The sequence below is a fragment of the Bombus flavifrons genome, chromosome 5 (genome assembly GCF_040668555.2).
Source record: "Bombus flavifrons isolate JBK064 chromosome 5, iyBomFlav1_principal, whole genome shotgun sequence".
NCBI classification, from domain to species: domain Eukaryota; kingdom Metazoa; phylum Arthropoda; class Insecta; order Hymenoptera; family Apidae; genus Bombus; species Bombus flavifrons.
This window is the reverse complement of record NC_138446.1, coordinates 16,166,561-16,193,126: the sequence shown is the minus strand read 5'-3', so window position 1 is coordinate 16,193,126 and position 26,566 is coordinate 16,166,561. Positions and strand designations below refer to the sequence as shown.

The following is a 26,566-nucleotide window of genomic DNA, read 5'->3' as shown; positions in this document are numbered from 1 at the left end:
CATATCACGCTGAGAAACGTTGCTCGAAGTATCTCTACATATGCTCGTTGATTTTTAATAAAATATTACACTTGTCCAACGCACTCTTTTGAATCTTTTCAATCGTTGGAAAAGTACGCGGGAATTCAGGCTATATGCTTGTCAGAGCATATCGTGCTCGATGCGTTCACGAATCGATATCTCGTTTCCATATGAATCACGACGATCGATTGAAATTACGCGTAATTCCTATTCGGAAGTCTGGACGTTCGCTTCATAAAAAATTGCAGAGAACGAGGCAATTACGCGAGCGTGAGACAGTTGGTTGGACGCGCGATTCGGTGATCTGGAGCGTGACGAAGGAACGTGCGACGCGAAGATGACAGTGTCCAGTTCGGTTGTTTTTACACACAGTCTCGGCTGACCGTGCGGCACGAAGCGCGCGACAAGGTGCGCGCGCGCAGCGCCGTTTGAAATTCGTGGCGCGGCGCGGCGTGGCGCGGATCCTCCTAGGGGGCTGCGTTCCTTCCTCTCCCGGCTTTCGTTCCACGTCCGTTCGTTCGTTGGGTTCGTTCGTTCGGTCTCGCCCGCTTCCGCGCCGCTCGCGCACAAGTCGATGTAAGGTCGGCGTGTCGTGCCGCGAAGGGAGTGTCGCCGGCCATCTCGACGCCCTCTCGAACCGCTTGGACTCGCGACGATTCCGACCGATTCTCGCCGGCCCACCATGCTTCGTTCTATGTTCCTCTTGACGGCTGTGGTCGAGCGCCGGTTGCATTCGCGAGATTGCGACGCTGTTCCCTGATCGGGTGTTCTCGAAGAGTTGCTTGGACGAGACATCGTTCGGGTTTCGATGGTAGGGTCGTCGAACGATACCAAAGTGTAGTTGGTTTTTTGGCTACGAGAACTCGAACTAGCGGAGTCGTATGTAAAGAGTGACTCGAGGAAATTAGGATCGCGAGTGAAAGAATCCGCAGCTCGTTGAGAAGGTAACACACGGCCACACGGGGTGTTGCGCGTTCGAAGAACGATCGGACAGCTTCGATCTTGGAAGAATAGAGAGACGTATCCCGATTCGGCATGACGAGACGCACCAGGGGACGGTAGTTCCTGGTTGATAGGGATGTCCTCGTGACATGTTACCCCGTGACCTTGGCTGTCGCGACTACAACGCTGTCCTCCGCGGAGAGGCACGCCTCCTGGCGCACGGATCGAGCGAGGATAACGGTCGATCGGTGTCGTTTCATCCACGTGGAGTCGAGTACCGCCTGCTGCCCGTGGTACAGGTGAAACCTGATTACGCGGTCCCGTATGTTCTCTGCTGGAGGGTACCCAGCACGACGATCCACAGGATCCAGGTCCCGCTACAGCATCATCATCAGCATCACCGACAACATCGTTATCAGCGTCGCCATCGACAGCGTCGTCGCCGACACTTTCAAGCAACGGCTACGCCTCGAAGACATCCTGTCCCGTTCTTCGCGGCGTCCAGCTATCCTTTTCCATACGCTTGTAGTAGCTCGCAGCGAGGCGATCCTCCTACGGTATCTGGTATGGAAACAAGGTGAGCCCTGATTAGTTTTGGGGATACGTGCCTGCGCTGTCTACCGCACACGTTGAATATCGCGGAAATTATCGCGTCAGAGCATCTACGTGTTCCGTTGTTCCGATCAGAGCGTGCTCTGTACCCTTTGATATTTGATTTCCGCGATTAGGACTCGCTTCTAACGTCTAAACGAGTTACGAGATTAGATTTCGACCGAGTGCCCGCTGTGTTTCACTCGATGATATTTCGGTTTTGAAGATAACTTTTACGGGGCAACGATAGTTTCACGAAAGGCTAACTCTGACTCACCGTAGACTATGGAACGGTGCAGCTTGGAACGTTGAGTGACACGCCAGATTTTCTGGATCATTTTCACGCTGCGACGGTCTGCACTGTGAGAGAGATTGTAATTCGGTATCGGGAAACTTTTCAACGTTTCACCCGTTTTTTCGTTGGTTTCGTCGAAAGAAAAAGGATCGATACTCGTGCCACCGACGGAAGAGCAAAACCAACGAAGGTCGTTTCTGATTGGCTAGGCAGCTAGGTGAAGGCGAGATGCAGTTTCGTCGGCGTGCTTTTTACTTTTTATTCATCAACCTCGATCTTCTCTTGTTATTAGCTTGCTTTCTGCTTTTCCCTCCGCGAATTCTTTGCCACGTTCGCTTCTTCAATTCTTCCGTTCTCCAATTAAACGCCTATCCTCGATCATTAGCTCCGATAGAAGAAAGCAGAAACGCGTAGACGTAAACTTCGAAGCAGACGCGATTCGATTATATAGAAATTTACCTTTGCTCCCCTGTGCACTGTTAAACCCCTCGCGAGACGCGACGCCAGATTGTCGTTCAACCCCCTTAGCCTCCTCCTGGTCACACCCTTGTCGGTTTTTGACAGCGACGTAGAAACATTTCGTCGTCACCTCGAAATTTGATACCAAACAGGTGTTGACACAATGGCAGAGAAAAGTTGCTGATTAGCACACAGTGGAGTTGGCGTTGGACTCGATCCGTTGCTTATATCCCGCTCGTTGAGTGGCGTAACCTCGTGATCCGCCGGTCTTTTCGACCCATTTGCGTTTTATGTAGCCTCGCGTTCGTTCGTTTGCTTGTTTCTTCGAACGTTTGCGAAATAACAGTTCCCTTGCCTGTTGTGCGTCATACCAGAAGCAATTCAAAGATATTGCGACGAAGCGAAATTTACGATGATTTTCCACGATCTCGTAAACACGTTGGTCAACTTCGCATTTATTTATAGAACGTTAGAAACGAAATTCGATAGAAGAAATACGAATAAGCCAGCTTCGTTAAAGCTTGAGGAGTCTGTCAGGAAAATTCGATGCTCCCATGTGGCGATGTCGCTGCGTTCTAAACCAAAAAACTAAGTCGACGACGCCTGCTGCGTTCGCCGGCGTCGACAGATTTCTTCGCGTTCGTTCCTCGACCTCCCGCTGCTCCGGACACTGAACTCCGTGCGGCCAACAGTTTCTTTCCAACCGGACTTGAAAAGTGGAGTGATCCTTTCCCGACTGTCCTTTGCGCCGCGAGCTGACCGGAATATTAATCGAGCCGTTTGTCTCGGCGGTCTTGCACGCGCAAAATAATATTCCTGCTTAACGCGTTTCCGAAACTACGCGCGAATATTGATGTCGGTCACGTGCTGCTCTTCACGCGTAGGCGATTCTTCTTTTTTTTTCTTTAACGCGCTAGGAAATGAATGTAACCAAGATTTTTTAGAAGCAATCTTTAACGAAATAAAGTACATCTCTGTTGGAATCTGCTCGATCGCAGTTGTAGAAATCTGATCGACGTTGCATACATATTTCGATAATATTTTGTATTACGTTCGATATCGAGTAGAAAAATCGAATTTCTGTAATGTGTTTTAAAGGGAAACACGATTGAAGGTGACAAACATTGTCAAACTTTGATCAAGAGTGTATTTAACTTGATAAAAAGATCCTTAGAGCTTTGTGTTTTAAAAGTTCGAATAGAGTTGTATTTAAAAAGTTGAAATAAAGAAGCAGGTAACATTTTCATAGTTTCAAAAATCTTGCGCATCCTTCGTTTTTCCGTGAAGGAATTTGCGAAAGGATTTCTGCGAAAATCCCGAAAGGAAAAAGGTGAAAAAAGCAAACGCGAAGGATTTCGCTGACCGTTCACTGTAAACCATTTGCAGCAGCTGAGTTGGCAACTGGTCGTGGCTTAAAAGCTCCCCGAAGCTCCGACGACCTATCAGCGATGCTTTTTAAGTTTTTACATCCGTCCCGCGGTCAGCTCTGAAGAAAAGCACCGGGCTCGATGAATTCCCCTGATAAAACCGCCCGATCCCCATATTTCTTCCACCGTTACCGCGATTCGTGCCGCGTGAAATCTTCTTGAAAAACCACGACGTCTCATTCACCGATTCTCCTGTAAAAGTCAACAAACTCACGACTTCTCCCATTTTTTATCGGAGGATATTTTTTCAATTTTTACGTTGGAAATCAATGCCACGAGTGTTATATCTCTTTGGAATTTTGTGAAAATAATTGTACAAAATACACCGTAGTTTTTACGCGATTCTGACCGTGGAACATTCAAAAGTCGTTCGTAGGTGTCCATAGAAATGCGGCGAACTCTGTATCACGAGTGGGTGATTTATGCGAGGATTCGTCTCGATTAAATACATTTTTATCTCGGGATCTAAGCAAGCTGGGCCATTACGGCGAGTCCTACGGGAAGATTCATGAGGGCACGGTTATTCTACGAGAGCGTAATTTTCTAGGGTGGTTGCAGGGTTCGCGAGGCCGGCACGGTCGGTGGCGGAGGAAATTCTAATTTTTCAGGGACACCTTCGTGTGCCACGGAAGGGGTTGCGCGCCGCTATCGTCGCTGCTGAAATTGCAACGTTCACGAAAGCGGCGGCCGTTATCGATCCCTCCTTCGTTCCGTGTCGTACATGCTGCCGACGAGTACGTACGTGCTCGTTATCGCCCTCTTCAACCGAACGACACTTTATCTGGATAAACGGCGAATAAAAGGGACAGAGAGAAAAACTAACCCGATATCGCGACGTATGAGAGACGACCTTTCCTTCATCGTGGCCAGTTTCACCCTTATTACGCTTCCTGCTAAGGGGGATGAATCGCTGTACCTCGACCCGCTTTATAGAACTTTTCTTTTCTTTCTATGAATTATTCAGTCTACTTTAGTCAACCGGCTTTGGTTTCAATTTTCCGCGTGCTCGTAGCCGCAGGTAGAAGATCCTTCGAGGTACACACGAGGAAACAAGGGAATTGACCTGCTAACTAGTTGTACACAGTGGAACAGGTTTGTCACGATCAGACGGAGAAATCGCGCGCGGTAAGAGTCGCGCGAAACGGAGAATCTAAAGGGTGTTTGGTAATTCGGCGATCGAATTTCATACGCTGCTTTGTTATCGACGTAATTATTGCTTCGACGTAGTTGTAACCAGCTGTGCAAATATCGTAGAAAAGAAAACGCGAGAGTTATCGGGTGTCGTAATCACGTGACATTAATAAACCCGTGGCTTGATCGGGATTCTATACATATCCAGCAAGTTTCTTTCGCTCAACCTTTCTCAGAAACATTAGCGCCATTATCTTGTAATTAGAAATTCACTGAAAGGTTACGTAAGGTAAATGATTTTCCGATTCCCAGCTGCTCACCGTCAGTGAACGAAAAGAGAATGTTAATAATCGAACGGTAGATGCATCCCTCTTCGAAGACGATTTCCAATCGTCTAAAAAATGTTACTTACACGTTGTTGGGAAAGATTCGATCGTTGGAACGGAATTCATCGAACGAAACGGTCGTTCGTATCTCGCTGGAATCCCTCTTCTTCCTCGAGTGCACTCGTTTCTGCTTCATCGATCCTCCAGACTATCGAATCCAGCTAGTTTTTGAGAATACTCGGAAAAAGAAGGAAGATTTCCACGGAACATTCGACTGCGTTTGGACGTTCGAAGCTTGAGCCGTTTGGCACAAGACACAGGACGTTCGACATCGTCCTAATTCCGCAAAGTTTGCAGCTGAACGAACGAAGCGTGCCGTCAAGATAAACTCGAATCTCACTCGCCGAGCTTTATACGCTACAGGTGAAGATAGAAAATTGAAACTGTGGAAAGCGTAAACCTTTGAAAATTTGAAAATCGAAAACAAAGCACGACCAGATAAACGCGAACAAACGAAACGAAATATTTTCACTCGCGACGATCACGGAACGATCGTACTCGCATCTTCTTTCACGCGCATCGTTATCCATCGTTATCGCGAAACAGCCGGGTTATCGTTGTTTCTGGCGTCCTCGAGCTTCGAGGATCGACCCATCTGTCACTCGGCGCGGATCATTCCGCAGATTCCATTCTCGGATAAAACATAAAATATTACAGAAACTATCGCGGCAGCGTGAGAATGATGCCGGCGATATCCGCGGAGCTGTTTGCCGCGCTTAAAAGCGACGCTGCCGCGAGGAGATTCCTATAAATTGTGCGCAGGTGTTGTGCCTCTTCTTTTTTCCACGCGATCGCGCGCGTATCGACGTTGACTTTGAGTAAGTGCCGATTCTAGCGATCTCGCGAGAGATCGAACGGTGTATCGCAGCCTTTTGCACGGATCGATCCTTGTCGAGCGGCGAAAGGTTGCTCGTCCGTGTCATTACGTTTTATCACTGGCATCCGTGACGTCACCAAGTTATTTTCGATTACGCGTACCGTTACTTACAAGACCGAAGGTGCGACGACCCGTTCGCGACACTGAAATATCGCTGCCCCCGAGACGACCGTGAATAATTCTCGTTCAACCGCGCTAATTTGCCCCAATCTGTCGTGCATTTCCTGTTTGCTCTCGTCTTCTACCAATCGATATCGATATCAGTGAGATTTTTTTAGGATTTCTAAAATAGAAATTGATAGAAAAAACGGTGAAAATTTGCGAGGTGTCGCAAAGTTGCGAGATTTCTTCGATAACCCTGACGAATCGACTGGAAGAACAGAAGCGTCAGACCATACGCGAGTCGAAGGTTTTTGGAAATGAAAGGTGACTTTTAGAGAAAGACGAAGTTCGTGGTTGGCGCGACGTGTCGAACGGTGAAAATCCCAGGATTTTCGTGGGATACCGAACGATCGATAATTCTCGCGAATAAAAGACCGTTGACGTCAGGAACAACGCCGTGCGAGATTTTATTTAAACCATGACAAGCAAGTTGAATGGCCTGGCGATAATGCGGCGTTCGTGCTACGTCAATAAGATGACATAGAAAAAACCGAGTACGAAGCCATTCCGTAAAAAACGAGATTACGTTACTACTTCTGTTTTGCGCGATGTAAAAGCGATTCCATCGAGAAGAAGGCAATTACGTTAAAGATATACGGGTCCTCTTTTTAGGTTATATCAATGTGTAAAGGAAATTCATCGAGGCAGTTTCGTGTCTTCGCTTATCGTTCGTATACGCTACAGAGAGGAATGAAGCCTCGCAACGACTCGTGTTTTTACGCGTTACAGTCTTCTGCACCTGCGGAACTTATTTGGAATTACGTGTTTCCTGTGCACGCTCGCCTCGTGCTCGCCCCTTGCCTGTTCAAGAATCTCGTATTCCTTAGGAAACGATTATTTACCATCAACGACTCGTTTGTTCATTGTTGACAACGTTGGTAGAATCGTCGGTAGAAGGTAATCGAGGCAATTGCTCGATTTTCGATCCGACTCGAAATCCACGATTAAATAATGATTTGCACGCCGACAGAGGATGTTCTCCATTGCGTGTTTCGGCGTTGCCAACGTTCTGTCGTAAGAACAATGAAATCCATTCGCCGCGCATGCATAACCGATCTTCCATCGGATGAAAATAGAACGGTTGGCGAGATGAAAATATCTCGCAGCATCAATAGGGAATTTCACGCGCGATCCGCGATGTATTTGTATTACGTCCGACCGCCCACACGCGACGCGCGCTTCCGCCCTCTTCCTCCCCGTGTCCGCGCCGTATCCACGGATTTATTTACACGTTAATTTCCATCGATCGCGGGATACGGGCAAGATTAAATTACCAAACAAAATCTCCTATGCACGTGCTCCATGACGCGGTTCGCGGCCGTTCGTCGATCAAAGCGTGCGTCGTACCAATTTACGTCACGTGTGATTTAGTCGCGTGTTGGCTGCGCTCGTGCGAAACGGAATAGCGGAGCAGTAGGTAAAACGAGCCTCCTTCAAAGAAGCTGCAAGCAGCGGGACCAACGTGGAGCCGCGCGTGTCGTCTTTTCCCGTCGTTGCTCCAATTATAACTTTCCTCCGATAAATTATAATCTCGATCGCACACGCTTGTTTCGAGCATCGGGTGCATCCTCTCTTTGCGGCGAGCAAAATCGGTATCGGCTGTTGTCCCGGGGAGTGTAGAGTCTTGCTTCCACTCTATGGCCATAACGTCTTCCATTTGTTACGTTGTACGGAATCTATAGAAAAAAGCGTTTCTTCGATCTACACCGGTGGTTTCCAGTAAATTAATGTTTTATCGCAATATTGGCCTTCTGCACGAGGGTTGACAACGAACAGATGTTCGTGGGGAATGCTCGAAACGAGTAAATCGATCGGTCGATACGTCGATACGACTACGTGACTCTTCGGCCGACCGTGTATCGCGAAAAAAACCTCCAACTCGGAACAAAAATTGGGAACAAGAATTTTTTAGTCAAAACTACGCGGCGTCGAGCAACCTGCACGGCTGCACACCGATCAAGGGTTCTCAACCAACCACAAAAATGTCTACTACTCATCCATGAAGCGACATCATCGTTTTTTCTACTTTCATTTCTACGATACCCTTTTTACGACCATTCGGACGGATCTTAGGGTCATCGTTGCAGCTGTGCTTGCTTTCAAGCTGAAGATTCGAAATCTCCACGGAGGATGAGGGAATGAGAGTCACTGTATTAAAGCAGACGGGTCGCAACGTTGCCGCATATCGCAGGTTCCACTCTTCTATCGACCGAGCAGCGTTGCCAGCTCCTTTTCCATGCCTTTATCGCCCCTTTCCATGCAGCCCTCCACTCGTCTCCCTTCCTCCCTTTTCTACCTCTCCTGCGTTCTGCTTTGTCCCTCCCTTTCGAGCACTCGCGGTCTCGTTCTCCCCCTCGATTCAACGCCATATTTCTTTCTTTATCCGTACTTCGGGCTACGAACCGTCGGACCTAGACTCCTCTTCTCTTCTCTTCGTCCTTCCGTCTTTATTTACCCCCTCCCTCGCTTCTCCACCCGTCCCGTTTTCTCTCTGCCTTCGCCCTTTATCCCTGATTCTTCGCCTCACCTCTTTCTGCCCAGCTGTTTAACCTTCCTAGGGCAGATGCCGCGCGGTTATTCCTTTCGCCGCGGTATCACCTTTATCGTACCTGCCCCTCTCTTCCTCGCCTCCCCTTTTTCACTGTATTCGTTCGTAATTACCCGATAAGGGCAATCCGGCCACGAAGGGCTCAACGATCGATTCGACCTCGATCCCTCTTCGAGATTTGCCACGGAATCTCGGTTTCGCAGGATCACCTCGGCCGACCGTCTTGTCCTCCGTACACTCGGTGGAAGCAAGCGCGTAAACGTTCGCACCAGCGTCGCTTCCTCTCGACGAATCGACTGGTGGTCGAAGAAGAGGCTCGGGTCTGGCTCCGTTTTCTTTTTTTTCCCTTCTTCCTTTCAAGCACACTCCCTGGAGTGTTGGCTGGCGTTCGACACTGTCCGCCAGGCTCGTATTAAAGCAGCCATGAAAGAAATATGAAACGGATGACCGGCGGTCTCGAGGTCAGCCCGGTCAATAACTTCGTTATACGGGCCAGTTGAAGGCATTTGCTTCGATTCTGCCGCGAGCTCTAGCGAACGTTGCCTCCTTGCTTGCAACGTTCACGGGACGTTGTATGAATTATTTAAGCATATGAACGCTATTATCGAGCATGAACCAGTTACGTTATATACGAAATCCGGTATATTCGTTCGATCTGTATTCATCGAGATACGCGGTGAAGAAACGTCGTTGACGGATTTTTCCATCCAAGAACCGTATCTTTCGTGGTTGTTCCATTAGTCGCTTCTAAACTCGGATAGTCGAAGGAGAAACTCTAAAGCGAGCGAAAGAGGAGCTGATCGCGCGGATCGCTTCGGAAGGCACGTTTTCTGTTGGTCCGAGTGCCTCGTCGCTTCGAGTTGGTCCCCTCTGATCCGCGTTGGTCTCGAAACTCAAACCAGATATCCTCGGCGAATCTCGTCGCGACGTGACTCACCGTGAATATTACCAGTAGGTGGAGGTCGAAGGGCAACGTGGATCTGGGACGATTTCAGTCGGCCCGTATAGCGTACAGTAGAAGAGAAACCTGGGAAGACGTGTCCGCTACCGCGCAAAGGACGACATAGCTCGCCGAAGATAAGCTATCGCCGGCGCATCTTTCGAATAATACACGGAATCGGGAAAGAAATTTCCAAAGCGGACAATTACCGCGGCTTATTCCGAGGATGTTTCGTTCGTTGTTCAGTTGGCACGATTAATCGATCGATCGATCGTAGATTACGTCTTGGCGTGCGTCCGTCGTGAATGGGAATCGTTGGTTTACGTACTCGGAGGATTTTCGCCGCGTAACAGCCACGCTAACGAGCTATCGAAACCGCGTGATTCAATAACAAATATGCGATCGTATCTGGCGGACGAAAGTTGGAAAGGTTAGCTGGAGAAAATAGGATCATCGATTAATAACAGGTAGAACTATCGTATCCAGGTATCGCATTGCTACTTTGTTCCAAATTGTAGACCGGTAATAGCCTGTTTCTCTAGGAACGAACAGAGCCAAGCAATTGAGCGCATCTCCGAACAAAGACTCGTTCGTTACAGGCACTTTAGCAAAAGTAACAGTTACTTTTTACGACCGTTAATCGAGCGCGACGCGAAAGGTGTGGGCGCGCGTGCATCACGGGGGTTTCATTATCGAGCGGGAAACGCCTCTCGTTATCGTGAACATTTGGTGAAATAAAAGCTCGATGAATTTATCCGTTAAAAGATGAATTCTGAAATTCTACTAGCATCGTTAAAACTTCCGTCGTTCGGATTCTATTCGGCTTGTCGCTTTTCTGTTTCTTTTTCCCCCTTTTTTTATGGTTTCAATTCCGAAATCACAGGTGAAACTCAAGGCAAGAACGATTCGTTGGAAAACGGATAAAGGTCAGCGGTCCGTCATCGTGGACAAGTTTACCTACAGCGAAGCGGGTCTCTCCGCGCGCCCCTCGATGCTCGATGCAGCCAGACGGGATAATGTCGTGTAATGAAGATTAATCTCGTCTAGTAAGCACCGACCATTCCTGTATTCATAAATCAATCGTATCCGTCCGATTATCATTCAAATCTGACTGGATCCTCCAGAACGGCTAACGTACGCGTCGCTGCATGGGATCGGCGAATCGGCCACCGTTAGTACACCACTACCGATCGAATTATCGACAATAGGTGCGACGAAGAATGGTAACCACGGATAAACGCCGATTCTCTCTCCGCGTGTTTGGAAATCTGGAAACACGCCGGAATTATTCGTGATTGTCCGTCATTTGCCACGCCTTGTGTCAGATGGAATCGTTTCCGTGATTGACACGCTTTGCCGCCGCGTCTTTTCACTCGCTCTCGAAGCTAATTTGATGATTAGATCGATACAAACATTCCGAAAACATGAAACTGGAATTGGATTGGTACGTAGGCAACTTGGCACGTTTAATCCTCGCGTAGACAACCAACGTGTAGTGGTTATCCAAAAAGGCCGTAAATAAATTTACATTCGACGTACGCAGATTTTAGCGATAAATTTCGCTAAAAAAAGGTATTCGAAGAACGGAGTATTCGATCGTTGCAACTCCGCTTAATATAATATAATACTTAAAATATTTTCACTCGAAAGTAAAATTGTTACGCAAAATATAGAAATTAGTAGTCGGTTGCCTGCGTTAGGGTAAAAAAATGGTTGGTTGGCAACGACGTTTCGAGACTTGGCTTTCACGTATTCGAACAAAATTACCTGAACGTCCGAAGGTCAGGCGAATCCGCGGGATCTTTTACTCGCTGGGACCTTGTAATTACTCAGGCAAACGCTTTACCTGCGTTGAATCTTATCGAGCCTCTCGCTTAAAGAGCACGATACCCTCATTAGCTTGATAGTAGTTTATCAGGGCCGTTTATTGGCCATTCCGTCACATCCCCGAAAAGGATATAATCGCATTGATAAACAGTCGACCACAGGGTATACCTATATAGGTGACTCTATCATACTTGGGAAATTCTTGGCCGACAGAAACGAGTCTGCAGGAAAGGTAGGAAGTCGTTGGTTCGTTATCGCGAGCCCTCTTTTATTCCCAGTGGCTTATGATAATGACGAATACATATTTCTAGCGATTCGCTTTATGGACCGGAGGAACTCAGCCACTTAACCGATTTCAACGAGATAGCTTTGGCGAACGACCTCTTAGCCTACTCCCACTTTGCTGCAGATATTTCATCGGTCGAGTGGCATTTTTTAATCCGCCGATTTTTTTTTAAGCTTCTCGTGGAAAATACGATTCAACGAGTCGACTCGGCCGCTTCTCAACGATCGCTTCGAGCTCTATCGCTGTGCGTGAAATACCCGATTGCAAAATAACCTTCGAGAGACAATGGGATCGTTTTAATTCAGACTACGCCGGAGATTGATCGTTGGAGGCATTGAAAGGATCGTCGAGGACGCGGCAAGACGAGGTCGAGGCAATATCGACGTATTCCTCGGGAGAAAAAAAAAACATTACGAGATCCAAAGGGACACGCGTCCCTTTCTCAGGATCGTTGAAACCCTCCTGTGTGTAATAACGACACTAGCGACCCATTTTATGGCATGGTGAAATCGTGGCTTCCACTATTCGTATCCTTGCAGTATTATTATACTAACTATATGTATTCGGTGTTTGGAAATTTTCGTTTATTCGTAAAAGGAACTTGACGAGGTATCATCGTTTACGTGCTCGCCGTTACGTAGCGCCTTTCGAATTTCTCATCGACCAAATTTGGCATTTGCGAAAGAAAAGACGAAGGCCAGCATGGAATAAGAAATACCCCGACGATATCGAAGAGCTCGATGCGATTTCGCGGAGAATTTAATAGCCCACGGACCTTTGGAGAAAGGAAATTTTCATTTGGAACGTACGGCGCGTCACAGCTGGAGCGCGTACCTATTAATAACCGTCGTTATTTATTCTTTAATATTTGATTAACTTAATTAATGTTTGCCGGCAACGGTCCAAATGCAAACAACGGCAAGTGCGTTGTCCAACGATGCGTTGCGAACCGCGTGTTTGCAAATTGTCCGCGTCGCGAATCGAAAAGCTTTGCGTATGAATTTTATGCAATAATGGGCCGCGACTAACCGAGAAACGCGCCGCTCTTCGTCCAATTTACAATTTTGGATGGATTAAAGGGAATCGGCGACAAGTTCCCACTGTATTCAATTTCGCCAAATTAACCGTGCATATTTGGAAGCTATTTTTCTCTCCTCGTTTCTCTTTTTATCGTAACAGTCTCTTTACGAAGCGTCTGTGATTCGACGTAAAGAGAAGCGTAAAAGTAATCCATTTAGTTTTTAAGTAAATACGAAACGTGCAAAAACGGAGAAGATTGCGGAGAATGGAAGCAAATGGAAATGGTCAGGTTCTACAGTCTCAACCCAATGACCGCAAACACTCCGGTCCATTTAATATGATAATCGACGATGCGCGAACGCGAGATCGAAAGAGGTTCGTCCTGTCTAAGAACGTGGAAACCGGTTCTCTATCCTTGGGACGAGTGTTGCCGCGGACGCAGCCCGCTGGAAATAGAGCAAGAAAACGTAGAGATTTGTCTCCGGAAGATTACCGCGCAATGTGCCGTGGCGCGATCGTAAATTTCGTTTCCACGCGATCACACTGTTCGATCGCGACGCATCTTCTGTTATGACCGCTGCTTATCACCTTCGAATTTTCTTCTAATTCGATGCCATGCAGAGTGCCTTTGATCGTAAACCAGTCCCTGGATATCCGCATGCGAAACTTATTCCTAGTAATCAGGCTTCGAACTTTGCAATTTCAACTTTGCCGATCGATTCGCTGATTTACTTCGCATAATCTTAACATAACGAATTCGGATGCTTTTCTTAAACTTATTAGTACAACAATTTATCTTTTGTCATTTGGTCACTTTGGAATTACAGCAGATTCTAATTTCTACCGATCGTCGAAAAAGATATCTTTTTTGTAAATGCCTTTCTATAAACCGCAGCGTAAATTCGTCTGTCTCCAACCTTTCCATTTTTCAAATCTAACTTGTACCTTTGTGCTCTTTATGTAACTCGTACGATGATCATTATGCCGTCATTCGTTCCTATTGCGAGCTTAAGTATAAATAAATACAAATACATTATACCACACGTTGCTCGTAAAGAGCGCACACCAACGACCCCACTGTAGCCAGTCTCGGTTTGCGTCAAAGCAAAGGAGAATTTTCCGCGCGATTTCCGAAATCATAAACTATCGACAAAATCGAATAGAATTCGCGGATTGGCCGGTCGTGGTGCAACGAAACGCAGAACGGGCGAGGTTGTAAATCTCGGAACGAGCTTGGAGCTTGGCGGACGGTCGATTAAATCCGGTCGGCACGCATCGTGTGACAATTAAAAAATTTATGATCTTTACTTTCTAATTACGCTCGCCAGCGCGCAAAACGCTCGCCCGTATATCTTCGTTCGTTTTAACGCCTGCGCGCCGATACCATGGCGCGAGTACCGAAGCTCGCTCGTTAATTAGGAAGTTAATTCCCGGCGACGACGTTGGCGCTCACAAGCGCGAGCACGAGTCACCCCGGACGGTCGCATATTAATTACCGCCGCGAGAGAGGAGTTGCAACAATCATAATCGCGCGTTCACGCTACTCACCTTGGCATTTGTCTCGAAATGGATACGCGTGTCGAACAATGCCCGTCGCTAATAAGTCGCCGGCTAATAAGTAATAAACGTTTACGGTCGCGGAACCTCGCCGATGAGCGACGTTTCGTCATCCCTCCGTGGTGTTAACACTTTGCTACTCGTTCGCACGTCGTTCCGAGTTTATATCATTTTGTACAACTTGGCAATTACGCGGCTCGTCTTGTTGAATTAGTAAGTCGTGAGGTGTTAGTCGAGATCTCTGTAGAAACTCTCTGTGGATACTAATGTTTTCAAATATGTAAATACACGATATGTTCTTTGGTACGGCTCGTATCTGAAAAAGCAGACGCGACCGTAGAAGGTAGTTCGCACGTATCGGCACGTTTCTCCTGGTAAAATCAATCGAACATCGTTTTCTTCTTGCAAAGATACGAGCACGATTTATCGTTTTATCGTTAGATACAGCCGCTTATAATTACCGTTGATCATCATTAAAAATAAATTGCTGGAAGCTGAGAGGCGATAATCGACGAGCCGTTAAACGACGGTGTACCTTCTCTTCTCAGAGAACTTGAAATACGTAGATTCCAAGAAATTCTGGTTAGAATTTATACGATAACTCGGCTAACGCTTTCGGTAGCTGGCTAAGGACGATCGTGTTGCCTTCTCGAATAGGGAGATCATATTCGTTTAACACATTGCTGACGAGAGACGCGAATCGACGGTTTTCAGTTTATAAATATCTTCACATTTCTGAAAAATATGCGGCAACTGCGATCAAATTTATTTCACAGCGTACCGTCAACGATGTGTTAATCGACGACTCGACTAGGGACGTCGCGCGGAGGTTTTCGCGTCGCGACATCGTGCAAATGGTCTCCGGATCGAACTGTCCGGCTTCTCGACGTACTTCTTCTGTCCGCTGCACGAAAATGTGCTTGCATAATTTGCTTTGCACGGTAGGTTGAGCGGCTGACCGCGTCCGCTGGCAGATTGCGAAACGGAGGAGTGGAAAAAAGCCGTAGGAAAAGAGAGAAGAGAAAAGAAGAAGCGTGAAGGAATCCATTCCCGAAGAAACGCGGTCACGGTACTGTAGGACAATAGTTCGTTAGAAGCGGAGCCGGGGGAACGGGTAAAAAGGAAAAGAAAAGGGAAAGAGAGAGAGAGAGAGGGAAGCGGGTCTTTTTCGCGAGCGGCGCCATGTTGAGAACGTTCCCCCTCGTCGGGCGCGTACAAGGGCGTGGGCGTGCAAACCGAGGGAATTTAATACTCTCGAAATGTCAAACGTCGAAGATAAAATGTCGTCGAGAATGGTTGCCCGAGTGTCGCCTGCCATTTTTCCGCTCTCCTTTCTGCCACCCTGATCCTGCCTTATTTTACGATTCTACGAATTTCCATTTACAAATTCGAGCCCGGAGCTACGATAATCTACCTGGAAAAGATATTAACGCGCTCGTTGTTACCGCGTCGGGGTCATTGATAAGCCGTAATCGGCAAATCAATTTTATAATCAGAACTCAGCGAGCGCTAATCGCTGTACGCGTCAGAGATTCGCCTGCATCTAGTCCGAATCGTTTGTTACCAATACTTTTGTTGCGCTGTCCATCCGACCGTTAATAACCGTCGAACTGATTTTAATCGATGCTGCGCCGCGTCGCTTAAAGAGTCGACGTTTATCGATGGATTGTCGCGATCGGCGTCGTCGTCTCGTTGGCATTTCACCAGCCTTTTTCCCTCCATTCCCAGGAAACTCGATCTCTGCCGTGTATCTATCAGAAAAAGCCGGCGTCGCGTCGTGGTCGTTGGACAAAAACGAGTTGAACCGGAGGACTCCGTCCTCGTGAAACCGCAACGTTGCTCGCACGTGTTCCGGTTAACGTGGCATACATATGTTCGACTCGAAAGGAGCGAACTCGTGCAGCCTCTCGAACTCATCTCGAATCGTTCGATCGTGTTCGATCGCGCTCGAGTGCCTCGTTGTTCCACGACTTTGCCTCCGCTTGCATCGTACAACGGACGTTTTGAACGTGGCCGTTTGCGCCGTTGCAATTTCAAACGGACAATTAATAAACGTTTCTCTTGTTTGTTTCAGGTAAGCCGGGACTCGGTATTCGCGGCACGGCTCCTTATTCGTAAGTACGTGACTCGACTGTTCATCTGTTCGCGCGGTTTAACAATATCGTCTGCAGGAAAGCTCGTTATCCGAATCGTCAGCATTCTAGGAATCGCGTGCTAAAGAAAAAATTTCACAAGAATTTCATTATAATAGTACGAACGGCTCTATATTACGAATCTTCGAATACAAATGTCATCTCCAATTGAAACGATTCCGCCAGTCCAGCGTCGCGGTGTCCCGCGAAGTATCGCCGCGTCACGTTAATTGGACCGGCTGATAGCTCGTAGTTTTAACGACGCGTTAAAATTCGCAATGTGTAAACACCGCGAGTTCGATTGAATCGCGAGTTGGCGGGGGAGGGGGTAGATTTCGTGGATAGAGGGGTTGCAGCCAATTAATCGGTGCGCGATATCAATTGATCGGCTAGGCTCGAGGCCTCTTTCCGCACGGATGATCCCTTTTCGATTCGCGATCGCGAAATCCTTTGGCCCCGGCCGCGTTAACTCCCAGACAAAGGCAGCGCTCGTAGCGAAAGGGGGATAGCTAGAGTGGGAGGCGATGGTAGCACGAGGGTGAGAGGGCCACGAAATAGGTTCAATCTATGCATCTCCGAGAGGCGTGTCGCGTTTGCTAGCAGTCGTTTACTTGCCGATGACGTCACGCGTGTACACTTATGCCCACGAGACCAGCTGTTTTCGACATCTGCGCCCCTCCGTGCTCCACCACAATCTACTAGTGGTGGCGTGCTGCCCAAGTTTCCGGCCGGACAGGGTTTCCGTTTTGTTTTTTTCTTTTTTTCTTTTTTTTTCGTCCGAGGAAACACTGTCGCGTGCAAAGTGTCGGATAAGATGGCTAGGAAAGGGGAAGAATGAACTCGATAAGGCTACCTTGGTCGGTACTTTGAATACGTAACGTACGGATCTCTATTTATTTGAACTCTACTTATCGACACGAAACCTTACGCCGACGTGAACTCCCGTTGTGTACGAAAGATAGAAAAATTCGTAAATATCCGTCGCACGAACTTTAGCTATACGAGCTGTTTATTTTTCGACGAGTTTAGATAAATAGAGCTTTACCGTGAGTATATCCTATATCGAGGTAGAGAACTTGAAAAAATGAAATTCTACGAGAAATGGTAACTTTCAATCGGTGAAATTGGAACTCTACGGTTGTTATTTTCTACGATTGGATGTAATTGGAATTTCGTTGGCTTAAAGCTGAACAATGGTAAAACAGGCCATTTTGCATCGCCTCCGTAGACACACGCCTGCGTAAAAATTACACGATCTCGTGGCTCGAGACCGCAGCCCTATTCGTTTTTCCGGTAAAAAATACTAGTAATATCCGTGTCGCTCGGCTCGAAACGCCGGGATAGAGAGGAAAAACGGAAACAATTAAGCGGCTCGTGGTCGCGCGGGGCCTCCATATGGCCGATAAAAAACACACGGCGTCGCGGGGCAACGATCATAATTAACGACAGGATAATTACCAGGACACACAGCTCGTTCCGTGAAAGCGGAATCACTCGATCGTACTTTGCTCGTTCGACGCTACTTCTTTCCTCCGTTCGTTCGCTTCGACTATCCGCTTCGATTATCCTTCGCGACTAAAAAGACAGAGACAAGGGCCGTAGGTCTAGTCGGTAACAGTAGGCGTCGGCGACGTCGAAATTGAAATTTCGTCGACGTGCTTCGAAAGACAGACAGACGGTATCCGTGCACCGAACCGTTTGCATTCTCGAATTTACAGCGAATATTTGCAGAGGAGGAACGGAGTTGGCGAAAAAGTTGGAAAAGGTGAAGCGAGTACAATTGAATTCACAGTGCCTGGATTCGAACAACGATCGGAATTCGACGGAAATTTTCGTCGAGCTACCAGTGAGAAGACTCTCTCGAGCGCGATTTTTCGGCGGGCTCCGCGAAGAACTTCGAGCACTCCGTCGACAGACGAAAATTAAGCATTCCGTTTCAATTATTTCGCGCGAATATTCGCCTCTAGAGAGAGAGAGACAGAGAGGGAGAGAGAGAGAGAGAAAATCGTGGGGTGGAAAGTTTCTTGGGAACCTGCGGCTGAATCCACCACCCTCTCTTTGGTTCCTCTGTAAGGCGTCGCCGCCCTAACGAAGTCTCCCAAGTTTCCGCGGGCGGAACTCTCGAAGGCAAAGAAGAGTCGATTGCATTTTTCATCGGCCGGCAACGACGTAATTTCGCGAGCCTTCCTTCTTAGCAACCGTAGATCGGTATATTTGGTACGCTGATTTTAGCGAGTTTAACACAGAGACGAAATTATCAACGCCTTTGGACGTCGATAACCAAAATTTTAACGTTTCCACGGACAATGTTTATGGAGTTCGCAAACGTATCCGAGGAGGGCGTGAAAAATTCTCACGGCCAATTAAACGAGCACAATTACGCGGCAAAGAACGCAAGACGAAAATTGGAGACTAGGAGCACGGATATGTTCTCTCGGACATCGACCAGCTTTAACCGTAAGCTCGATTTTCTGCTTCGTTTAGCGAGATCTGAAGCACTTTCGGTTCGTTCCATGGCCGCCAGCGACACTGTTCTCAGCGTGAGGGTGCATCAACCCTTGGTAAACGACCGGCAGACTCGCGCACCTTGCCTCTCGAGCTACGTCGTCTTTGTTTTTCCTAAATTTGTACGACCAAACGAAATAATCACCACCGACAACGACAACGAGTATAATAACGAAATCGGCATTTTCTTATTTTATCTTGAATTTAATGAAATCGTTGAAACGCAATACGAGTTACCGGTTTGCTGCATGGGATGATCGATTATGGCGAAATTGCGATCTCATATTACCCCGTTTACGATGTGTTTCGGTAATACCGTGAATGTTACATTCGAGCCGGACTCGTAATCTACGTGGAACCACCGCCACCATGTAACAGGATTAATATCCACGCGAGCAAGGGGTTCATCCTTGGCTGTTGCGAACAACGGGCTATCGTTGAAATCGTGCACCTCGACACAGCGATGTATCGTGTGACTGTAGAACAGGGGTAACAAGCATCAGCCGTGACGTTGAATTTTGAACATTCGGTTGGCCCTGATCCGCGATACGCTCATCGGACAGGTAATCTCCTTTGGTTGCTTTGCTATCCGTGTTTCCATTATTCCCGCTTCTTGGAAAATTACGTCCACCGATATTCTCTCGACGGGTGTAATTCATCTTCGATAATTAAGAGCTTCTGTGGAACGTCGTTTATTATAATTAATCTCGCTACTCTTCTCTCTTTCATAGGCAAAAGAACTTTGAACGTCTTAAGAAAAATATTCTCGACCGATTGAAACACGAAACAGTGACGATGAAATACAGCTCGCTAACTGTTATCGAAGGCTACCATAAAAATATATAAGCACGCATCTTCTCGTTCTTTATTTTCCAATATTTTTTACTCGCTTCAAACAAACACTACAGAAATTCTTAGAACGCATTCGGTCGCGTCAACGTCAAACCTCGGCTGACTGTACACGTTTCTTTCGAGCACTTGAAATTCAAACACTGGCAATAAACGATCGTGCAAAGTTTCTACCTTCGCAATTTTTTCACATTTTCCTCGAATCGAAGAAATCCTTCGACAAAGAGAAAACACGATCGTATGGAAAATAATCCAACGTTTCATAGAGCCTCTGTTTGACAAAGGTAAAATATACACGGATACTTTCTTACGAATCTGTTTAACGACGTTGCAAATACAGCAGACCGACGAAACGGCGGTTAATCGAGAGTTGGAAGCAGAAGGGCAGTGCCTCTTCCGGCGATCGGCATAATTCATCGAAGCGGTTGAAAGCGGAATCGTTAATTAATTTGCACGGCACGGAAGTCGTGTGAAAAATTCACCGTTTCCTTATTGGATATTTCGCAGCCGGCTTCCATCGAGCTCGCGTACCAAAAGTAGGAGCCCCTGAAATCGTGAAAATTTAAAACCCTTCGCGATTTGATGAAAAGTCGTGGGTATTTCCACGCGGCAAAGTCACGGATAGCCCCCGTAAGCAAATAGCGGCTCGTTAGCCAATCCTATTGGACGATGCGCGCGTATCGATCGTCCGCGTCGATTCACCGTCCGACTTTGAACGCATCGTTGACCGCGGTGGTCACGGCTAGTCTGTATCGGAATAAAGAACCGATAACCACTGCGACAACCCGTTGTTTCTGCCGTACGCCAGTCGATATCTGGTCCTCCAGCTTTTGTTATGGACTTTAATTGCTTTTTTTTCCTTGCTCGAACCACCGAGTATTTTAACGATACGAAAATTAATAGGAGGGTGTAGAAAGTCGTTGAGCTATAAGTTGCGGTGCTTGCTGCGTACATTTTCCAGTGAAACAACTGAATTATATAAGAAATTTGTTTTCATTTTGTAAAACAACTACCACATAATTCTCGATTTCAACACACATGGCTGATATTAAAAGAGTCGAATTAAAACTTTCAACGCAATTCACCATTTTGCCTCGTATGCCTTTCTCTTTTCTCACGGATCGTTTCATAAATCTTTCTATTCCCCCTGCCGAAACATGTTGTAGTACCTCGATTCCGGCGATCCCAAAAGAGGATTAAGAAAGACGGCGTTCGGATCGAACAGGAAGAATCCGTGGCGGACGAATCGCGTCTCGGTGGGCGGTTTCGCCGAAATAGCTTTCAACAGATGCAGGACACGTGTTCTCCACTTAGCGTATTTAGCGTATCGCGTGTATTCGAAAAGGCGGCTCCACCCTCGATTCGTAGTCGCGAAACGAGTCTACAAAACGGCCGACAAAAAGCAGGGAGGGAGATAGAGAGAGAGAGAGAAAGAGAGGAGGAACGAATGCAAAAATCCGATGAAAAGCAACACATCAATTTGATCGCGACTGAAAAGCAAAACGAGAGTACGACAGCATCGATGTTCGCGTTCGTGTTCGACAGAGAGGGAAGCGTACGGTCGTCGACGCGTCGGCTCCGAAATATTTAAAACGCAAAACGGGCCGTGAAGAGTACGAGAAACGAAAAAGAAAGAAAAGAAAAGAGGAAAAAAATGAGAGTGCGCTCTTTCACGAGGAACGCTCCCTTTCCAGAGGGGTGAACCCTATTCGGACGCGTAGTACTACGTCTAATTGCGAGCCGGCATACTTTCTCTCGGTGGTTCGCTCGTTATCCTTTCCTCCGCGAGCGGCGTCCCGCTGAATGATTGTTGTAAAAAAGGGGCCGAGCCACCCCGCTGCCGCGGTTTCGTCAAAGCTTTTTCGGCGATGCTAGACGGTCGGACCAGTATCGGCACGATAACCAACGCTTTGTATCGATCCTCGCGTGGGTGTGTGCGGGGCACCGAAAGAATCGTCGCGAGGAAGGGTAGTAACGTTTGTCGGTGCGAGACAATACGACAGACGCGTGCACAGAATAAAAAGAGAGAGGGGCAGGAGGATGCGATAGGGAGACGCGTTGGGCGAAAAAGGCTGGTGCATCACCCTGCTGACTGGCGCGTACTTTAAAACCGAATAAAATCAGGACCAGACTCAACTTGGTATACGTTGCGATTGATTCTCGTGGTACTCCGTGTGATAGGGATCTATGTATCTTGGTCTACGTTCCAACGCGTTCGCGAATGAGTTACACGCGGAATGTTCGGACTGGGATATTTATTAGTACCACCGCATCGTACAATTCATATCGGGGTCGTTCTGAAACCAAGCAGTTTAACTCTATAATTGGATCGCAGAGGAAAATGACGATGGCAGACATTGCCTTTTTCGTTACAACGAATTTCATATAGTCTATCCTCTATCTTCCTTGAATCTATTTCTGAAATGTGTTAAGTGGTAATTATGTAATTGGATAATGGAATTGAGAAGCTCGTTAACGACGAGACTGATCAGAGTCTCGTGTATCCTACAGCCATACTTATAACCAACGCTAGTAAATTTAAGATCTCAGATATCATAGAAAATCGATGAATCACCTTTTTCGGGTATGCCTTATTCAGGGAGATTAAACGTAAAAAGGTATATTACTCGTAATATTCTTCAGTTACGACTCATTTGGTGACTCTCCAGAATTTCCAACCAACGCACGAAAAGTCGTATCGTCTAGTAACGTTCGAAGAGGATCGAGTTAATCACGCTCAAATAAACGTACATGCAACGAGTACAACGAGTAGTTGTTGCGCGTATTTCAATTTCAGGCAGGAAGTCTCGGTTGCCGCCATATGGTGGTGCAACGCGTCCGTCTGTTTTTTCGTTGGCGCGTTACGCCTATGCAAACGACCGCTCAGAGAGAGAGAGAGAGAGAGTATGTGTGTGTGAAGTCCGGGATTGTCGATCGCGTCGAAAATGTCCCTTGGCAACGATCGGCGCGCGCGAGGGGGCATCCGCAGAAAGTGCTAGCTGAAAGCTGGCCCCCTTCAACGTCCCGCCGCCCCGTTTCAGCGAACGCTGCCAACCAACACCCTCTGTCTCGCGCGCGCCCCATCGTAATCCGCCATTGATTTCCTTTGCCTCGAATCCGCCGACAGTCTGTCCAAACTCCAAACCCGCTCAAATTCGACCGACCCTCTCTCGCTGCTCTAATTAATCCCATTGATCGTAATTATTCGTGTGTTCTATGGTGGTCGTGTTGCGCCGTTGAATCTCGACCGGCGTGACATCGATAGATCGTGCAGAGGGTGATTTTTCTCTTTCAATTCTATTTTCTCTCTCTTTTTTTCTTTTTTTTTACCCTCTATCTGTCCCTTGTTGCGGATGGCACATGTATCAGAGCTCGGCCGAATAAAGTCGAAAGAATAGGTGTTTCGTGGATTCCGTGAAAAAGCGTAGGAGAAAGAGCGTGACAAGTCCATATTTGCTGATTTGTTGACTTCGATGTCAGCGAATGGCTAAAAAAAGTTGGAAGAGGAAAAGTTTCCTAGATTTAGGTCTGCTAAAAGTAGGTGATACGTGTCACTGTGGAATTTTGTATACGACGAGTAGGATACGACGACATTTTTGAGACGGCCGATAGCGATATGCAGGATGCATATTATTTGCATTCATTTTACGATCAATCGAGAAAGGCAGTTTTGATACCGTGATGTAATATGGAACAGATTGATCGCGCGTTGAATCTTAAAATTGCTTATCGCGTTCTTTCTTTGTGGTCCTCGTGTGTACGTGTATAGACTTTTGCGAGTGTGCTCGTACGCGTTTCGATTCTCAGATGTTTCGCTTATCGGAGGGACAGTTTGCCAGAGCATTCGCTACAACCATAACCTGACAGTGTTCAAAATCAGTTTTTGGGAACAAGTTGGAAATTGTTGGATCGAGCGGTTATAGCGGCGGCCAGTTTTCACTTTCGCGGAACAAATTGATCCTATTTCGCCGTTCGTGATAACTTCGTCCCCCGTTATCGACTGCGTTCCGACAAATTGCTGCGGCTGTAACGAATTAATAACATCGCTGGGGGGGACAATCGTTGCGTCGGCCAGATGGTCTGTCGAGCCATCGCGCGCGGTTCACCTGGACGTGTGGTTTGTTGTTCGAACAGTTCTCGCGGAGAGAACGATAGGAAATCGTGTGTCACATTTATATGCCCGACGTTATTGTACGTTGTACCGTTTACGGTCGAAACGTTTGAACGAATTTAAAAAATCGATCCAGTTCGATGATTGGTTATTTTGCGAAGAGAGAAGTCTCTCGGTGAAGAGAATTTGCAATTCCATTTAACCAGCTCCGAATCGCGATGCAGCGAAATTCTTGTTCCTCTGCAGCGAAAAAGTTGCACGGCTCTCGTTCGAAAGGTGCATTAACCTGTTTCGTCTCTGTTTGTATCGGTGGTACTTTTCATTTGAGATGTTCGTTCGGATACGAAGGATGCAAAGGGCGATGCATTTATTTCGCGATATATTAGAAGACAGATATTCGAATATTTGACTATTTCGTAGTTTTAACATGTATGTTCTTACGATATGCTTAAAACATCGAAAATATATTGTTATTCTGTATATCTTTCTGTACGTTGTTTGTTTGTTCGCGTCTGCTGTTTGTTTACGTTTATATGCCGAATTTGTTAAACATTTCAGATTCCGGTGTTTAGATTTCAGATTTGTTTGTTGACATTTCTGATTGTTTATCCGCATTTCCGATTTCACTATAAATACCCGTGTGTATTTGCTTGTCTAGAAAGCAATCGTCATTTATCAGATGCGAGCAATAATTCCATGGAAAGCATCTACTACCCTATGAAAATCCGAAAGAATCTTTGAACGAACGTGCCAGGGAGTAAAGCGCAAAAAAGAGTGAAAGCTCGAGTTGTGGTAACGAGGCGCTGTGCGCGTCTGTCGAAAATCAACGAGCGTGGAATGAAAACCAACCGAAAGATGGAAGAGAAAAAAAAAGGAAAAAGGGGAAGGGGAAGGAAGGTCGAAAGGAAAGGCAGGTTTTACGGGTAATCTTCGATGCTAGCGAGCATCTGAAAAGGCATTAATCCGTTGCACCGTCGGTGGTTTGTTCAGGTACGTGTTTGCAGGCAGGTAACCCGTTCACTTAGCGGTGGCAAGCGTATAAATAAACGCGTGTGTGCTGGAACTTTACGCGCACATACGCCTCGCGTTGTACGCGTATACGTTGCCGGAAAAGTACTTTCGGGTTAGGTCTCGTCCTTTTTTCCCTGTGGCTCGTCCGCTTCTTTCTCATCGAGGGGGGCTGGCGCGGTCGTTACAGGTTTTTTCAAAGCTCGTTTAACCGAGCCGATACTCTCTCACGACCGGCTGAGAAATTTTTACGTTCCTTTGCGAACCAACAACGTTTTGTTTGATTAATTCGCGAGAACAAACGAGCGGCCGAGGATCCGTGAAAATACAAAGAGATGGTGTTCTCGCGTTACGCGTACACGCGCGTTATAGGTTTCCGATTTTTTCGCAATTTGTAGTCATCAGTGCGAGGATGGACGTGCAAAAACCCGCGATCGTAAATTCGTTTACACCTAACAGAGAAGCGCGGCCATCGTTTGCCGAGCAAATAACGTACGCGACTTTTTGACGCCCCGTGTACTAACCCGTTCCTAACCCGATCGCCATAGATCTCCACTCGTCCCTCGAATCGCAAACTGTCGCTACTTTTCGTTACTGGTTTTCGAAACTCGTCCGAAACGTACCGTTCCTTTTTCTTCTCGGAACGTTTTCCTCGGAAATTTTTGCGATACGAAGAAAGGGAAGGAAATCCGGGTGGTTGGTTTCTGTAGCTGGTTGTTCGTACTGATAGTACGAGTCCCAGGCCTATCGTTAGAAACAAAGTTTGAGGAAAAAGGGATTTAGCTGGATTACACCGATAGCAAAAGGTGTATTATCCGGTAAAACTTTTCCAAAGATAATTTTCCTTTGGAAAAGACGCCCGAGGAGTAATTGCAAGGAGAGAGGTTCGTTCTTCGTTGGTGAGATAACACGCGCCACGTGGCTGTCCTGGGTATTCCATTCGTTATCGCGGTCGGGACCCTTCATTAAACCCATGTAATTAGTCATGTTCCCTTATCGCGGTCCCGTTCCACGACCATGTTCCTCATCGTCGCTGTCATTGTTACCTGTCGACCAATTACCGATGCGAATTACCGATCAGCGTTAATTAAAAGTTACGGTTGCGTCCTTGGCCGAGTAGAAGTCTCTTTTCTCGACGTATATATCTTTCATGGAGCGGGATAACCGGACAAAAAGCCAAAATGTCATCGTCCAAGTTAATTGCAATTATCCCGTTACTCGAACGAATAACATTCATCGATCTGCCTGTGACGTCTTTTCTAAATTCTTCGTACGTATTATACGTTTTGGTCGGTTCGTATTTCATACGCTCTTTCTCCTGCATGCTATCCGTTGTCTACCAAAGGATCTACGATAAATAGGAAACTTCGCAAATAAATAGATAAATTGGCAGAAAGAAGAGGAAACGGAGAATTTTTTCCGTTAGTTCCCGTATATCTACATCAGCAGCAGTTATTCCCGAGTCGCGTATAAAATTTCTACGGTTGACAGA

At 46.9% G+C, this 26,566-nt stretch overlaps 1 protein-coding gene across 5 annotated transcripts in view; it reads left to right on the top strand.

The window, feature by feature from the left end:
* LOC138180221 (protein gustavus) overlaps positions 1-26,566 on the top strand; it is a 185,773-nt gene that overhangs the window by 82,130 nt on the left and 77,077 nt on the right. For 3 of the 5 annotated variants that reach the window (XR_011173235.1, XR_011173234.1, XM_069113847.1), the window contains exon 1: positions 545-1,540. The exons of the other annotated variants lie outside the window; for them this stretch is intronic. Coding sequence is in view for 1 of the 3 variants with exons in the window: in XM_069113847.1 (XP_068969948.1) it covers positions 1,113-1,540 (428 nt within the window). In the remaining 2 variants the exon portion in view is untranslated. Of the gene's footprint in view, positions 1-544; positions 1,541-26,566 lie in introns of those variants that run through there. 5 annotated transcript variants of the gene reach the window in all.